A 19,109-nucleotide genomic window follows, 5' to 3' on the forward strand; every position below is an offset into this window, starting at 1 on the left:
CAGGTGTAAAAACCAAGGTATTAACTCTTAATGGGCTGACAATGAAGACATGGTGTGCACATAAAACAACTTTAAGCAGCTTATGGTTGGACGTAGAGGTGTTAATCAGCTCAGCAGGTGCATAACAAGCATCTGTCTGTGGAATTACCTTTGATGGCATTGTTTCAAACACCTGCTCATTAAAGGTGTGACTGGTAAATCCCCATCACAATGTGTAGTAGTCCAGACACACAATTGCTGATACATTCATGGAACATGGTCTTACAGATTAATGTCTAGTGCATTATACTTCTGAGATAGTCACACCACCACTTCAGGAAATTTAAGAAGATTTAAGACATCAAACTTACAAATAGAAATAAATGAAAAAATATACTCTTGACAAAGGGCTTTATAAGAACTTATTCATCCCAACAAAAGAACTGAAATTTTCATAAAGCCAAGGACTGCAGTTTTCTGACTGATTCCGTCCAAGTCCTAGCACATATTGAAAATACACAACTGTAACACTGATAAAGGTTTTACTCCATGTCTCATCAACAATTCAGTTTCAGTTGTGAAAATAAAATACAGTCATCATCTAAGGAGTGAGTGGGTGAGTTTAGTTTTACGTCGCACTTAGCAATATTCCAGCTATATGGCGACGGTCTGTAAATAATCGAGTCTGGACCAGACAATCCAGTGATCAACAACATGAGCATCGATCTGCGCAATGGGGAACCGATGACATGTGTCAACCAAGTCAGCTAGTCTGACCACCCGATCCTGTTAGTCGCCTCTTACGACAAGCATAGTCACCTTTTATGGCAAGCATGGGTTGCTGAAGGCCTATTCTACCCCGGGACCTTCACGGGTCCATCATCTAAGGAGTATCATAAGTGTAATGTATATATGTTTAATACCTGACATTATACCAACTAATAATGTATGGTTATATCAGGATATGGCAAAACTTTTGTCTTTTATTGAAATCTTGTCAAAACCTGTAAAAAATATGTACTGGAAAAAACTAAAACATTTATGAAACTGTATCTACCTTTCCTCAGATGTATACCTATGCACCAACAATGACTAACAGTTTATTTTAAAACCTTTACCTGTTTAGATTACACAAATGAACCAAAACATGACATCAGATATGCACATGGAAGATAACAGTGGTGAATGTACAACTGTACAAGTTAGTGTAGACATGCCTGTAACAGTAGCCTGCCCATGTGATCAGCTCGACCATACCACGAACATTACAGAGGTTGGGGAGGATCTACCTATAGCCAGGTGGGGCATATGGGAACTGCGTTCACAATAGGCCACTTCGGAGATCAAGTCAATTGAAGGTCCTGCCATGCGGCATGGATGATCAGGTGTAAGAATGATTAGTTGGTGATAACACTCACTACAATAGGGAACAGAGGCCAGGGGAGTGAAGGGTGGATATGTCTTATATCCCACTGAAGATAGTCACTAATATCCCACGCTGTGCATTCACTAGGAGCAAGAGTAGACTCAACATACCGAGATAAGTCGCACTGCAGTCTTTAGCTATCAATAATTCAATATAGCATTTCTAGCAGTTACTCGACACAGTGTGGCTCAATGTACAGGCTGGAAGCTGGTGGGAGCTGGGAGTCATTTGCTGACAGCTCTCAAGAGGGACACATCGGGAGATTAACTATTGGGGACTACATTCATACAGTGAGTAAACTGTTGTCCTTACTAGGCTGCTAGGTTTTACAATGACAAACTCTGAATGCTGTCATGCTGGGGAGAAAGTAATGTGTGTGAAACAGAACTGTGTAATAATAACACTCTAATGCTAAAGTAACATGTGTCTGATCTGTCTATAAGGAAGTGAGTAACACACATGCATTTGTAGTATGCTAGACAGTAACACATATCTGCAGCAAGCTACACAGTAAAACCTCTGTAGTAAACTATATAGTTACACACTACTGTAGTAAAGTATATAGTAACACACATCTGTAGTGAACTATATAGTAACATACATGTCTACAGTAAACTGTATGGTAACACACGTCTGTAGTAAACTATATAGTAACATACATGTCTGTAGTAAACTATATAGTAACACACATGTCTGTAGTAAACTATATAGTAACATGTGTAGTACGCTACACAGTAACACAACTGCATCTGTTGTAAGCCTCACAGTAACACATGTCTGTAGTAAACTATATAGTAACACACATGCATCTGTTGTAAGCTACACAGTAACATGTGTCTGTAGTAAACTATATAGTAACACAAGTATCTGCAGTAAAGTACACAGCAACACTTGAGTCTGTAGTAAACTTTACAGTAACACACATCTTAAAAAACTGTATTAATAAACATGTGTATCAACACACACTTCTGTAATAAATCAGTAGTAAGACGTGTATCTCTCTAGTAACAGAGGTTACTGTCTGTAATTAAGCTGTAACAGATGTCACAAATAAAATGTGCAACATGTGTAACTCTGATGAACAACATGTGCCCATACTACAACTGTCCCTGATGTGAGTAATTATCATTATTGTGATTACTTTTATCAAACTCATGGATGTCACCTAGCATGGCAGTACTGATTTGAAGAATGAATGAGCTTTGATAGACCTTCCTTCTACTCTGGATTGTGAAGAATATCTGGTAGCAATTATTACTCAATCCGCCTTTGAAAGTATTTCTCCCAATCAATGTGATGCAGTGAGCTAAATGACACCAGCCTATGCTGTACAAGAATGATGTTTTAAGAGAGGATAGTGAAGCATGTCACATAACAGCAAGCATGCGGTAGCTCACTCGCCAGATCACCAGCCTGTACCTATGGCACGTGTTGGGGAGTGTGCCGAAACAATGAACTGTTTGTGAATCCCGCCTCCTTTACCCCCTCAACTAACAAAAGACGAGTGCAATAAAGGGGCCAAAACAACAAAGCCCATTATAGCTCATAATAGTGCCGTGCGCCGGCACACGACCAGGTGTTGCCTGGGGCTGTACACTAGGCCCTCTGTTGTTCCTGTAGGGAGCCAAAGACTGGAGACCCCACATTTATCAAACAACCCGGGGCCTCAGGACCTTTATCCTCTTCATGTTATCGGCACACGCCAAACATCAAAGAGTAATTTAGGGCAAAGGACAGGTGGAACAGAGTGTCCTATTGGACGAGCACATAAGCCCATGAGTTGTAACGGGATGCAGATTTAATGTTACACCTTTGCAGATCAAAGGAAACCTCAGGCTCCCTACTGGACAGTGAAAGCTGGGTGATGAATTGGCCAGTGAAGCGGCACATGCGCAGGCAGGCCAGCGAGTGGTGGCTCAGATAGCCTGTGTAAACATCCCTGCTGCTCTAATTAGCCACAATCTGCTGGCACGAGCCTGCTGGTATAAAAGCTTGAGCAGGCAGCAGACGTTATTCAGTCCACGATAGACTTTAGAGAGAGAGAGAGGGTGAGTGTTTGGCTGGGATGATAGCTGTGTAGTACTACAGTGTTTACACCCTGTGTGGACGTGCTGCTGTGGAGCTGCAATGATAACACAGTACAGGCACTCACTGCTTGGCTCTGTAACATGCGATTTGGCACACTGCCTTGTCTTCGCTCGCTGATGAGTGTGTGGTATTGTGGACACATGTTCAGTTCTCATCGGTACAACACTTGGTACAACAACCAACTATATCCAGACTTGGACTGCCCATATTTTTATTTGGACCAGATACATCTGTTTTCCCGACTAGCTAGGACACTGCAAACCCTGTTTGTGATGGCTATGGTAATTACTGCCAGGCACATCTTTCTCCCAGCTCCCCCACTGGAAGCTTGTGATTTTTGGCAAATGATTACGATCTGACAGTGCAGGGGCTTGTCATGTTTGTGGTTAGCAGACATTCCACATTGTATCTTATTTTATTGGGCCTGTGTGTTGTGTTGAGTTCTACCTGACACGCTCACTGTTGACGAACCATGACACAATTCATTGCATTAACTCCACTGTCTGATGGCATAGCGCACTGTTCAATGCCTCAATCAATACTGGTTTGACATACATGTGTTTGCAGCATGTTTCCTCCTTGTTTTAGATGCTGACAAATGTTTAATTTGCTCCTGTGTTCTTGCAGGACCAACAGATGTAAGTGTATCATGGGTAAACAGCAGCAAGTGAAGATGCTCCACAGTAACCTGTGTGCCCTGACAGCCATCACCTTTATCTCCTGGCTCTCCTTAGTACACGGTAAGTCTCACAACATCCCCGGTTGCAGCAGCAGCAACATCGCTGGATCACCACAACCTTCACCATATGGCACCAACTCCTTTATCATTGTAAACTTTACACCATTGATTGTGCTTGTTATGTTGGTATTGTGTGAATTCCTACACCCAGTATGTACCAAATTCACCCTACCAGGTATTATGTTTTCTATGATGAACATACAATGATGTCTTGTTTATAAATATCTGCTTTAATTTATCAATCCTATTTCAGAATGGGAGAAAACTGCTAGTGTTAATCCTTGTAGAGGTGAATCCATTAGTTCAGAAGTAAGTGTCCTGGACACAATGTGGAATACTGCTACACAAATAGAAATACAGATTACCAGTATATTAAAAATCAACAGCATGTGTAATGAATTTGTGTTGTGGCAACATTGTCTTATTGCAGATGTTTAATACGTTTCTTATCTGGAGTGTTTTATTTCAGGGGATAGGCTGGCAGCTTGTTTCAACAGTACTCAAAAGTCCATTGACATTGTGTGTGGTGCTGGTGCCATGGTGCGAATACTGAAAGCGTTCTATGGATTTTCTCCCACGGATTCGTGCGAGTATAGAGAGGGTGACTGCACCCTCCCTGAGTATGAGAACTACCCATGTGTAGGCAGGGAGTCCTGCAGCATCAACCTCCCCACAGGGACCTACGGAAGCCTCATCCGGTCATGTGGTCGCTATAGCAACTACTTCCAGGTGGAATACGAGTGTGTTCCAGGTAGGTTATTACCCATTCCTTCCGATATTCTTAAGACCATGATCTTTCTGTGTTTGTGTCTAAAGCATTTCACCCCAGCTGTAAGGATTCCAGGCGTAAGAGAAAGTAGACGCTTCATGCTCAAACTTGGATAGGTTAAATTTCAGGATAGTTTAAGTTTTCTTTTGCACACTTTGTAATAGTGTATGCAACATTTTGGTGGCATGAAATCAAATTTTCACTCACTTAAAATTGCCAGACCAAAAAAATATGAACAGCACTTATAAAATCATTAAACCCATAAATAACCTGGTCTAGAACCATTTGGCTGTCAAAGCGAAGAAAGTTCTTTCTTCAACATGAGTTCCTGTATCAAGTTAGGAAATAAACACAGGTACCCTCCCTCCAGAGTGCAATGCCCCAGTTCTGACGCAAGCTATCAACATTGGCAGCATAACAGGTCAATATGGGGGATTTTTGGCACTAGTGCATAACGTAAGTGTAGCAGTGTTGTGACAGATTATGATTGGCAGCGCTATGTAGGTTATTCATGTACCATAGTGTAGACATCCAACACTTGGGTGCAGGCCTCCCCCAGCACCCACTCAATACTGGTCCCCCTCCTGCATGGCCTGGTGCCAGAGGTAAACACTACCTCTCCTCCATGGATACCTGCAGGGTTATCACCATGTTTTCTGAGATTAGTGGATTTGGTGCCAGCTCCTAGCCCAGACCTAGCTTGTTGTTCCCAGCTGACGTGGTACATCTAATTCTGTGTTACATCACAGGTGTTTTAGGTCTCAGACTATCTACACTGATTATTTGATACATATTCATATCTTATCACTACCTCCTGTCCTTGATGCTGAATGCTGAACAGTAGATAAATATTTCCTGGTAAAGCAGGGGGGCTAGCTTAAAGAATTAAATAACTGATGAATCTAGTCCTGATTATTATGTGCAGATTATTGACATCTGTTTGGTCAAAGCTGATGAGTTTAGGTCTTTGACTTGTTATTCTGCAATTTACAATTCATATATCCCATTTCTATTTTTGACATTTAAAACAGGAGACAGCATATTAAAAATAATACTATCAAATGATAACCTGAAATAAAACTTGTAATGAGAAAAGTGGGAAAAAATACCTAAATAATTCACCAATTTATATAAACATAAAAATACATAAATGATAGCAAACCGAGAAAAATGCTCTTTGCAAAGAATCTTTTTTAATTGGGATCCTCCTAGAACAACCTAAATGACATAGCAGGATTTCTAAATTTTTGAGAACTGACAGATGTTTGTGCGTTTTACAATACCGTCCTGCTGTGCCCCAAGCAGGCTACAGCCAAACAATAGGCACCCATCCCAGCCCAGTCCTCTCTCACCAGCTGCCACCTGTAGTGACCTTCACCTTGGAACATACCTGCACTGTGACAGCCGGGTAGGAGGAAGTAGGGAGGCACAGAGCGAGGCAGGTGGAAAGTACAAGAACCCATGTTGTGCAAATCTGATTGTAATCTTTATAACCAGCCCCATTCCTTATTTATAATGTGTGTAGTGGTGGCGTACAAGGGTAGTTGCAGCATGTCTTATGTAAAGACTTGTGACAGTGATGTGTACAAGTTGTCTTGTGGAATATATTATCACCCATTCCACGCACTCTCAATACACACAGAGAGGCATTATCACAGATATTTGTTATCTCTACCAACCACAATAAGTTTTTAGGAATTCAGAAGAATGCTGTTTTAAATCTGGTTTAATATCACTTCAAAAATATGCTTCAGTGTAATGCATTATGCATACAAATAAAGGTTATTTCACACAGGGACAGGTATTTGTGAAACTTGATTTCTAATTTCATATTCAGTGAGCATCACTTTCTCCTTAATTTCATGTTAAAGCTGTGGATGTCACTCAACAGATGTGGTTAGTCGTTACACATCAACATACAACAATATTCAGTACTTTTTTGTAGAATGTTTACATTCCTTAAAACATGACAAAGTAGAGTATGGAATTGAAGAATACTCATAATCAGCCCAGAATACGTAGCTTGATCATCTGGTAGTTGACCTCACATGTGTCAACTGACCTTTGTGAGAGAAATACGCATGAAAGCTACATAAATCATTACATTGATGCTGCTGAAATAAACTGTTAACCTACCTCCACATAACTGAGAGGAGGACCATTACGTATTCAGCAAACTTACACTACGTGTCAACATCAAAACAACAAAGCACATTTTGGTTTCAGCCACTGTGACAAATGACATCTGCAGCCATCCTCAAATGACGGCCCAACATGGGTACATCTCAACCCCGAGGTACCCAAACAACTATCACAAGGCACAGAACTGTAAGACCTCCATTAAGGTGGCTCCTGACCAGCAGATCCGCCTCCACATCATCGACATGGATCTGGAGCAAAAGGGCAAGACAGACTGTGCCGACTGGATGTACTTCAATGACAAGTTTCACAGCATCACCTTGTGTGGTCGGCGTGCCAATGACACGTACAAGTCATACAGCTACTTCCTGGACATCGAACTACAAGCCGGGTCAGACAGCAAGAGCAAGGGTTTCTGGCTGTATTATGAAGGTAAGGTGGAACTCCAACCTTTCAGCCAGTCATGGAATTGTACTTTTATGGGAATCAAACCTGTGAATCAACAAGCCAATGTCTTAACCACTAGACTACAATTCCCTCACATCGAGGATCTAACTTGTGAACTCCTATATTACACATTGTTCAACATGGTCTAATAATGATTACAGCACTGAAATGATGGCGAGTCATGAGCATTTAGATGTAAAGTAAATACATGTTCATCTCCTCAATTTGTCAGCATCTCACAAAGACACAACCACTAATGTCACATTCCTTTTGACAGCCTTTCCCCCACTGCCTACTACCACCCTTATTGGAGGGGGACAGAAATCTACTACAATGCAGCAAGGTAGCTCCACAACCCCAAGACTGCTCCCTATCTCGACGGACCAGTCCCCTCCTCCAATGACACAGCAAGCAACCACTACCAGCACACCGATACCAGTGTACCACGACATTGTCACGCAGAGCAACAACAAACCTTCCCTTCCATTCGGTGAGTGCTACCTCCAGTTCCATCCTCGTCAGTCACAGCTATGTCTTCCGCCAACTAACTTTTAATTATTCCCCTACCAACTGCGGGCTCATGTATGACATATAAACACTGTTAACTGTGACCAGACATGCGATATATACATTTATAGATTATCTGTAACCTGGACTGCAATATATAAATGATCAGAAACCTGGACTGTGATATATAGATTACCAGAAACCTGGACTGCGATATATAGATTACCACTGACCTAGACTACGATACATAGATTATCAGAAACTGGACAGCGATATAAAGATTACCAGAAACCTAGACTGCGATATATAGATTACCAGAAACCTAGACTGCGATATATAGATTACCACTAACCTAGACTACGATACATAGATTACCAGAAACCTGGACAGCGATATATAGATTACCAGTAACCTAGACTGCGATATACAGATTATCAGAAACCTGGACAGCGATATATAGATTACCACTAACCTAGACTACGATACATAGATTACCAGAAACCTGGACAGCGATATATAGATTACCAGTAACCTGGACTGCCATATATAGTTTATCAGAAATCTGGACTGTGATATATAGATTACCACTAACCTAGACTACGATACATAGATTACCAGAAACCTGGACAGCGATACATAGATTACCAGTAACCTGGACTGCCATATATAGTTTATCAGAAACCTGGACTGCGATATATAGATTACCACTAACCTAGACTACGATACATAGATTACCAGAAACCTGGACAGCGATACATAGATTACCAGAAACCTAGACTGCGATATACAGATTATCAGAAACCTGGACTGCCATATATAGTTTATCAGAAATCTGGACTGTGATATAGAGATTACCAGTAACCTAGACTGCAATATACAGACTGATAATTATGTATGATATATCGGTTATAAGCTCTGACCTGAATTGTATAGGCTAACTGTCTCAACAGTGAGCTGTGTAATGATGATCCTTGTCTGTTGCAGCAGCCATTGCTGGCGGTGTGATCGGTACACTCAGCGTCATCCTCATCATCCTCCTCACGCTGCTCGTCATCAAATGGTGAGTGATCATGTCACTTTTACATGTTTGATCATTAAAGTCTGATCATGCCTAATGATGCTGAAAGATAGATCTATTGTTTTCTCCCTTCTTGGTTTTCAATACACCATGAGGAAACTTGTGTTCATGTACCTCAACACTGTTAATGGTGTACAGGAACTAAGTCCTGAAACACATCCATACAGAATGTTCACAACCATTTCTGTTCCTTTGGCAATACTGGAACCCATGAAACCGAAACTGTAGACTGCATGAAGAATTAACTTACAAACACTGACTCATCTGTTTAGACGATATGGGTATATCTGATATCTGTCTCTGATTAGGGTGTTTCATAAGCTACATCAGACCTTCTTGTAATCTTTGGACTTTTCCTCATACAGGTTCAAAGAGCGACGCTACTACCAGGACAAAGATCAGTTCCTAGATCACCGAAACCCAGCGTTTCGCAGCAGCGGTGACTTCAACGCATGTAAGGTGGAGGTAGATTACTACCACTGCTGATGTTGTAGTTACATCTACCGCCACATAGACTCTGCTTGCTCGGTATTGTGGTTGACCAATGTGTGTTAGGTCAAGCTGTCATAGATACGTTGCCGCTGTCGCTATGCCGTCCACACCACAGTGTGTCAGTGTGACTGGAAACACACACAATACACTGTCTTCATCAACAGCTGCGGAAGAATCTCCATCATCAACATGTCATATGCAAGTTATGAATGTCACACGTCACCACAAGTGCCTGTGAAGACTAGGGGAATGATTAACCCTTTCAGTGAACTCAAACCTCAAAGGGGTTAATGTGAGCATGATGGACACAGTTGGAAATATGTTAAACATTTCTACACAGAATGGCACTACTGTGCGACACGACTGATAATGTGCAACTCATGTGAAGAAGACACTAACATAACAACACTGTTGTATTCCCTACACCTTGAAAGGGCAACATGTGCAATCTTAGTGCTATACATCATCATCATCACTATCATCATCATTATTCTGCCATGAGAAATAACATGGTCTAGTCAGAATAACAGCTCATCAGGACAAGCGGAGTTATGTCCCCTGATGGAATTCTGCCATATTGTCTGTGATATAAGGATCATTCCCTATTTTTCTATACCATGTGTTGTACATATCCATTGTATTTATGAACACTGGCATGTCGGCCATGTAACATTGAAGTGAATGATTTGCTCAAACAAGGGCAATACCAAGTGTTATGAGAGTGTAAATATTTGAAACATAAATTATTCTAGCTTATAATGTAGATACTAACTAATCTCACACTCATTTCTCCCTGCACTAATAAACTTGGCTTGTGTCACACAAGTGTCAGCTCTGATCCCTGCCCTCCATCACTGTGCTATCTGCTGGCTTTCCCTTTAGTACATATACTGTTTCATAGCTGACAGACCTTTTCCCTTATTCAATAAAACATGATGAAAGTGAACTCACTTACACTTGCATTCAATATTTAATGTCTAAATTTACACATGAGTTCCTTCAAATATTTGATTTCAAAACTAAAAGCATTAAAAATCCTAAATGAAACATTAAGAATAAGACATTTAAAAACAAACATGGAAACGAGTTTATAAATGAATTTCTTCCTGGTGTGTTATTGAGCAATGACGAGTACATATCACTCTGAGGATGCCTGCTTGCAGATCCCATCTCTAGTATCCAGTCTTGCAAACCAGGCAGGGATTTTTCAACAATTCCTAACTAAACAATGGTACTTTCTGAAAGGTTACTTTTCTAACTTCGAGGTATTTCACTGCTGCATTGAATATAATGTAATAGGCTAGTGTATTTTGTTTATATATTTCCCCTATAGGAGTACATTAATTACACAAAAAAACACATGACACGAATGTCAGCCCGTAAACAGCTCTAGATAAATCACTTCTTTCACTGTCAAACAATATGAAGCAGTTGGATATTGCACAAATGTGCACGATAGATCAACCAAGTTAGCATATTCAACCAATGAGAGTGCACAAACTACTATATTCAACCAATGAGAGTGCACAAACTACTATATTCAACTAGTAAGTGTACTGGTTCTACTAGCTACCATATTCAACCAATAAGTGTACGAGATAGAATATTCAACCAATAAGTGTACGAGATAGAATATTCAACCAGTGAGTGTACGAGATAGAATATTCAACCAGTGAGTGTACTAGATGTTATTCTATATCAGTGAGTTTACTAATATTCATGTGAAACCAATGGGTGTACTAGTTCTCATACTATGCCAATGAGTCTACTAGGTTCTCATTCCAAAACATTTTTCATATTTTTTACCAGGTCACATCTCATCTGTTACATCAGGTACACACCAGGTGGGCACCCACAACCTTCCACATCGTGCATCCAAAATGCTGGTACTTATTTCCTTAAAACATATTTCAGTACAATTCCAAATGAAGTTGTTCTTTTAATGTTTAGAATATTCCAAAGCATGGAACAAATCCCTTTAAACATTGACCAGAACTATATTTTCTAATTGAAAGCAGAAGAAGCTGCTGTGAAATCCTTCTGTGAAATCCTTCTGAGTAAAGTTGCCATGTTTAGTGAACAATGTCTGTCAGTGTGAAGACAGGATGATGTGGACTGTGGGTCCATGGTACATTCACAAGTTGTTTACTGTCTCAGTTGTTTTTGTTTACTAATTATCACGAGTTTTTGTTTTGCTTTGACAGAATGAACTATGAATATTCATATCTTTGTACTAGGGCATAATAAAATGTTGAAATGAAATGGGTTTTTTTTATTGTGCTTCCAGGAGTGTAGGTTCACCTGAGTATGTGAAAGTCATATTTGGTGTTTAGCTACAGTTGTTTGTTGGCTTGTAAATATCAAGCATGAGCCATGTAATCCAGTGATTATTAGTAATATTATCAATCTACATCTCATGTGAAGACCAGTCTGACCACCAGACTGATCATCTGGTCCAATTTGTCAATTTCGCGACCAGCAGAGCATCCTTGGAGCCCAGTCTTACTGGGTCACAACGGAGCATCCTTAGAGCCCAGTCTAACTGGGTCACAACAGAGCATCCTTGGAGCCCAGTCTAACTGGGTCACAGCAGAGCATCCTTGGAGCCTAGTCTAACTGGGTCACAGCAGAGCATCCAAGGATAACATACTGGGAACGTTGTGTGAATGATGAGCTGTTCTTGCATTGACACAGAGCTCAAACATGTATACAGACATACACTTGGAGCCACCCATCAGTCTCAATACAAGGCCTAAAGATTTTCATACATCACTGTGAACAGGTTCCAATTTCTTGAGAAAAAAAAAAGAGTTTGATAATTTGAAACAGCTGAAATTTTAACTCAGCTGCATTTTTAGAAAGTAACTTATCAAACAAACTCAAATTGTCTACCAAGTTTGAGTTTACTACTGATTTCAGCCATCCAGATGGAAATCTCGCACCACTATGAATAATAATGACAAGAAACACTATGAAACAGTTAGAGACAAACATGACATACTAGGAACATATTCTTGGGATGAACAAGTTTGTGGGGTAGTCACTCACTGAGCATGACACCTGACTAGCTGATATTCCGTCTTTCATACAAATTGCCTTATGTGTTAATGTATTGTAATGTATATATGCGTCAATTCATGATCAGGATAATTACACTTGGACAATGTCACATGGCACTCCTGTCTACAACTCAGCAGGGTGCTGTGGTAACTAGACTGCTAGTCTGCTGCTGCTGTGGTAACTAGACTGCTAGTCTGCTGCTGCTGCTGCTGTAATGGAAGTCCTGGAAGAAGATGTCAGTGAATACCCCATGCAACTGACTCAACACAAGTCAGCCATAGACCATACAACATCTGTGTATTCAGTTCTTGCACAAAACAGTGGACAGCCATGTGATGACGAGCCGACTTACCTTGGGTTCATCACCAGTCTCCTGAAGAAGTATGTCCATGTGATATAGTCCATGGCATCCTGCTTCGATGCAATCGTCCCGGCAACAACCTCAGCATTAAGATGGTCAGGTAGTACTTCCAGTAAACTAAGAAAATGTAAAAAAAAATGTTTTAAAAGAAAATGAAACGATATTTTCTTTGGTAAAGGGTGACTATGCTTGGGAAAGGTGACAGCTGATTAAAATGTTCCTTCATCATATTTCACTGTAAGATGGATGTAACCATCAACAGATTCTTCCCTTCTAACCCTGAATGTATTGCCATATATACGCTTGTGTAAGGTTTTGAGAATGCTCTTATATTGAATTGATTCATAATAACTTCTATGTCTCCGATGAATGTATGCATTTGTTTAATCACCTTGGTTTGAGATTACAGACTAACAATAATTACACCACAGTTGAAATAGTGAAAGTAGAAATTCCAAAGGAAAATCATAAAAATAATTCAGCATCTTTAAGAGTGTTTGCTGCCGCTGCCAAACAGTCGGTTGCTTCTGAACCTCACAGTCTAATGGTTCTTTGTGAACCTAAAAGGTTGTTAGTGGACCTAACAGTCGGTTGCTTCTGAACCTCACAGTCTAATGGTTCTTTGTGAACCTAAAAGGTTGTTAGTGAACCTAACAGTTGGTTGCTTGTGAACCTTACAGTCTGATGGTTGTTTCTGAACCTAACAATCTGATGGTTGTTTGTGAACCATCAGGTTGTTTCTGAGCCTAACAGCCGGTTGCAACATATGTCATATTTGGGATTTCACTTTCTTCGTAAAGTACAAATTCTAGTACTTTTTTTTGGTTGAGTCCCCTCTGGGATTCGAACCCGCATCCTCAGAGTCAGTCACCTAATCGCCAGCACACAAAGACAGCCACCTAACCGGCTCAGCCACCACAACTTCCACAAAAAATGGAAGTCAGACAACTGGTAGTCTAGACTGCATACTTTGTGTAACCCTCTGATAAGTGTAAATTGACACGGATCCCACGGTTGAAAGCTATGATTACACAGTGCCATTTAGTAAGTGGTCAAATGCAACATATGTCATATTTGGGATTTCACTTTCTTCGTAAAGTACAAATTCTAGTACTTTTTTTTGGTTGAGTCCCATCCGGGATTCGAACCCACACCCTCAGAGTCAGGCACCAAATCGGTTGTTTGCGAACATTACAATCAGTTGTTTGTGAAGCTAACAGTCGGTTGAATGTTTGTGAACCTGTCAGTTGGTTGTTTGTGAATAACAATCAGTTGGTTATTTGAAATTGTTGAAATCCTGTACACCATGAGATCAGACTGTTGAAATCCTGTACACCAATAGTGGAGACTGTTGAAATCCTGTACACCTTTACCTGAGACATTAAATCCCATACACCATTAGAAGAGATTGTCAAAATCCCTGCACAACATTAGCTAAAATTGTTGACATCCTGTGCACCAATAGCTGAGACTGTTGAAATCCTGTACACCATGAGATGAGACTGCTGAAATCCTGTACACTACTAGTTTAGACTGTTGAAATCCTGTACACCTTTAGATGAGATTGTTGAAATCCTGTGCACCATGAGATGAGACTGCTGAAATCCTGTACACTACTAGTTTAGACTGCTGAAATCCTGTACACTACTAGTTTAGACTGTTGAAATCCTGTACACCTTTAGATGAGATTGTTGAAATCCTGTGCACCATGAGATGAGACTGCTGAAATCCTGTACACTACTAGTTTAGACTGCTGAAATCCTGTACACTACTAGTTTAGACTGTTGAAATCCTGTACACCTTTAGATGAGATTGTTGAAATCCTGTGCACCATGAGATGAGACTGTTGAGATCCTGTGCACCTTTACATGAGACCATTACAAACCTGTACACCATCAGATGAGACTGGTGATATATTGTACAATATAAGTAGAGAATAGTGGAATCCCTATGTTCGCTACTGGTTGAAGTGCTTCACAGTGACTGACATTATGAACACCCATGTCCACACAGCCAGTTTGACTTGGTTCTCACAATAAGCTACACAACATGTTTGACTTGGTTGTCACAGTAACCAAACACCCTGTTTGACTTGGCTGTCACAATAAGCCACACAACCTGTTTGACTTGGCTGTCACAATAAGCCACACAACCAGTTTGACTTGGCTGTCACAATAAGCCACACAACCTGTTTGACATGGTTGTCACAATTGGCCACACAACCTGAATGATTTGGTTTTGACCAGCAGGCCAGACAACAAAAAAGTTAATTTCTGAAATAACATATGAACCTGATCCAACATTGTAGCCATCCAGCCTGAGTATTGTAGTTATTGACAGGTTCTGGTTAATGTGTTCTGCCTTACCCTGACAGGTTGTGTCTCACACCAGTAACCATTTGTAGAAATAACAATCCTTTGTGAATCACACTAGAGGGTGGGGTCAAATGACAGTTAATTCTTCGAAACTACACTCGCAGAACATTACTCTCAAAATATACTGAAACAATCTTAGCATGAAAAACCCTCATCAAAAGGAAGAAACTTCATTAAACTTAAAACTTTATAAACTTTCAAAAGTTTTGCTCTCAAATCAAATATGACTCCTATACCATTAACACCTCAGAATGTCTTACTTGGATTCAACAGGGAATGGTTCATAGAGGAACTTCTTGTAGAAATGTTTCTTGATATCATGAACCAAGATGACCGCTTTGCCCTGGTCATCAAACTGTGGCCGGCCAGCTCGCCCCATCATCTGAAGGACGTCTGAAACATGCGGACAGCGCGGTAAGTCACAGTCCAATGATGTCATGGCAACACAGTTTGAGTGAGAGTTTATACAGCATGCTTCCAAGCTGCATACCTGGTCACTGAATCATCCTCACAGAAAGCATGCTGCTTTCCCCACACAGTACATCTCCCTACTAAGCAATCACAGAGGGCTAAGCAAGAGTTGTCTCCCTTTGACCACTTCTATCAATATCATTCTTTGGTCCAGGATAGTTCAAAGTAGTTAGAACTTTTTCATAACATATTTCATGTGGGTGTCGATATACATTGGTGGCAATACATCTACACTGTGGTGGCGATACATCTACACTCTGGTGGTAATACATCTACACTCTGGAGGTAATACATCTACACTGTGATAGTAATACATCTACACTGTGGTGGTAATACATCTACTCACTGGTGGTAATATATCTACACTGTGATAGTAATACATCTACACTGTGGTGGTAATACATCTACACCATGGTAACACATCTACCCTACATCTACACTTTGGCGGTAATATATCTACACTGTGGCGTTTATACATCTACACTGTGGTGGTAATACATCTACACTTTGGTGGTAATACATCTACACTGTGGTGATAATACATCTACACTGAGATGGTAATACATCTACACTGTGGTGGTAATACATCTACACTGTGGTGGTAATACATCTACACTTTGGTGGTAATACATCTACACTGTGGTGGTAATACATCTACACTGTGGTGGTAATACATGTACACCATGGTAACACATCTACCCTACATCTACACTTTGGCGGTAATATATCTACACTGTGGCGTTTATACATCTACACTGTGGTGGTAATACATCTACACTTTGGTGGTAATACATCTACACTGTGATGGTAATACATGTACACCATGGTAACACATCTACCCTACATCTACACTTTGGCGGTAATATATCTACACTGTGGCGTTTATACATCTACACTGTGGTGGTAATACATCTACACTTCGGTGGTAATACATCTACACTGTGGTGATAATACATCTACACTGTGATGATAATACATCTACACTGTGGCGTTTATACATCTACACTGTGGTGGTAATACATCTACACTTTGGTGGTAATACATCTACACTTTGGCGGTAATACATCTACACTTTGGTGGTAATACATCTACACTGTGGTGGTAATACATCTACTCACTGGTGGTAATACATCTACACTTTGGTGGTAATACATCTACACTGTGGTGGTAATACATCTACACTGTGGTGGTAATACATCTACACTTTGGTGGTAATACATCTACACTGTGGTGGTAATACATCTACACTGTGGTGGTAATACATCTGCACTACATCTACATTTTGGTGGTAATACATCTACACTGTGGTGGTAATACATCTACACTACATCTACACTGTGGTGGTAATACATCTACACTGTGGTGGTAATATATCTACACTGTGGTGGTAATACATCTACACTGTGGCGTTTATACATCTACACTGTGGTGGTAATACATCTACACTGTGGTGGTAATACATCTACACTGTGATGGTAATACATCTACACTGTGGTGGTAATACATCTACACTGTGATGGTAATACATGTACACCATGGTAACACATCTACCCTACATCTACACTTTGGCGGTAATATATCTACACTGTGGCGTTTATACATCTACACTGTGGTGGTAATACATCTACACTTTGGTGGTAATACATCTACACTGTGATGGTAATACATGTACACCATGGTAACACATCTACCCTACATCTACACTTTGGCGGTAATATATCTACACTGTGGCGTTTATACATCTACACTGTGGTGGTAATACATCTACACTTCGGTGGTAATACATCTACACTGTGGTGATAATACATCTACACTGTGATGATAATACATCTACACTGTGGCGTTTATACATCTACACTGTGGTGGTAATACATCTACACTTTGGTGGTAATACATCTACACTTTGGCGGTAATACATCTACACTTTGGTGGTAATACATCTACACTGTGGTGGTAATACATCTACTCACTGGTGGTAATACATCTACACTTTGGTGGTAATACATCTACACTGTGGTGGTAATACATCTACACTGTGGTGGTAATACATCTACACTTTGGTGGTAATACATCTACACTGTGGTGGTAATACATCTACACTGTGGTGGTAATACATCTGCACTACATCTACATTTTGGTGGTAATACATCTACACTGTGGTGGTAATACATCTACACTACATCTACACTGTGGTGGTAATACATCTACACTGTGGTGGTAATATATCTACACTGTGGTGGTAATACATCTACACTGTGGCGTTTATACATCTACACTGTGGTGGTAATACATCTACACTGTGGTGGTAATACATCTACACTGTGATGGTAATACATCTACACTGTGGTGGTAATACATCTACACTGTGTTGGTAATACATGTACACCATGGTAACACATCTACCCTACATCTACACTTTGGCGGTAATATATCTACACTGTGGCGTTTATACATCTACACTGTGGTGATAATACATCTACACTGTGATGATAATACATCTACACTGTGGCGTTTATACATCTACACTGTGGTGGTAATACATCTACACTTTGGTGGTAATACATCTACACTTTGGCGGTAATACATCTACACTTTGGTGGTAATACATCTACACTGTGGTGGTAATACATCTACTCACTGGTGGTAATACATCTACACTTTGGTGGTAATACATCTACACTGTGGTGGTAATACATCTACACTGTGGTGGTAATACATCTACACTTTGGTGGTAATACATCTACACTGTGGTGGTAATACATCTACACTGTGGTGGTAATACATCTGCACTACATCTACATTTTGGTGGTAATACATCTACACTGTGGTGGTAATACATCAACACTACATCTACACTGTGGTGGTAATACATCTACACTGTGGTGGTAATATATCTACACTGTGGTGGTAATACATCTACACTGTGGCGTTTATACATCTACACTGTGGTGGTAATACATCTACACTGTGGTGGTAATACATCTACACTGTGATGGTAATACATCTACACTGTGGTGGTAATACATCTACACTGTGTTGGTAATACATGTACACCATGGTAACACATCTACCCTACATCTACACTTTGGCGGTAATATATCTACACTGTGGCGTTTATACATCTACACTGTGGTGGTAATACATCTACACTTTGGTGGTAATACATCTACACTGTGAT

The 19,109-nt window shown here is 40.3% G+C and overlaps 2 protein-coding genes across 7 annotated transcripts in view; one reads left to right on the forward strand and one right to left on the reverse strand.

Annotated features, from left to right (window-relative positions):
* The window catches only part of LOC137286184 (activating signal cointegrator 1 complex subunit 3-like), a 293,474-nt gene that overhangs the window by 167,619 nt on the left and 106,746 nt on the right, over positions 1-19,109 (reverse strand). Inside the window, exons 33-34 of the mRNA XM_067817886.1 lie at positions 15,721-15,853; positions 13,077-13,202 (exon numbers count right to left, since the gene is read on the reverse strand). Of these exons, the coding sequence (XP_067673987.1) occupies positions 13,077-13,202; positions 15,721-15,853 (259 nt within the window). The remainder of the gene's footprint in view (positions 1-13,076; positions 13,203-15,720; positions 15,854-19,109) is intronic.
* Positions 1,575-11,926, forward strand: LOC137286185 (uncharacterized). Of its 6 annotated transcripts, none has more exons than XM_067817888.1 (7): positions 1,575-1,695; positions 4,121-4,233; positions 4,702-4,983; positions 7,228-7,572; positions 7,865-8,077; positions 9,079-9,154; positions 9,538-11,926. In XM_067817888.1, the coding sequence occupies exons 2-7, from the start codon at positions 4,143-4,145 to the stop codon at positions 9,656-9,658; spliced, it is 1,128 nt and encodes a 375-aa protein (XP_067673989.1). In that variant the 5' UTR covers positions 1,575-1,695; positions 4,121-4,142; the 3' UTR covers positions 9,659-11,926. The 6 variants fall into 6 exon arrangements, with proteins under 6 accessions (XP_067673989.1, XP_067673994.1, XP_067673991.1 ...); XM_067817893.1 differs by having other exon boundaries at positions 1,600-1,695; positions 9,082-9,154; XM_067817890.1 differs by lacking the exon at positions 1,575-1,695 and adding an exon at positions 3,312-3,453 and having other exon boundaries at positions 9,082-9,154.

This window comes from Haliotis asinina, chromosome 6 (assembly GCF_037392515.1).
Source record: "Haliotis asinina isolate JCU_RB_2024 chromosome 6, JCU_Hal_asi_v2, whole genome shotgun sequence".
Classification (NCBI taxonomy): Eukaryota; Metazoa; Mollusca; class Gastropoda; order Lepetellida; family Haliotidae; genus Haliotis; species Haliotis asinina.

Bases quoted from the DNA above. Each gene is read 5' to 3' on its own strand.
- LOC137286185 (XM_067817888.1), top strand. From the start codon at position 4,143: ATGGGTAAACAGCAGCAAGTGAAGATGCTCCACAGTAACCTGTGTGCC. The intron at 7,573-7,864 runs GTAAGGTGGAAC...TCCTTTTGACAG, and splicing joins TTTCTGGCTGTATTATGAAG to CCTTTCCCCCACTGCCTACT. The intron at 8,078-9,078 runs GTGAGTGCTACC...TGTCTGTTGCAG, and splicing joins CAAACCTTCCCTTCCATTCG to CAGCCATTGCTGGCGGTGTG.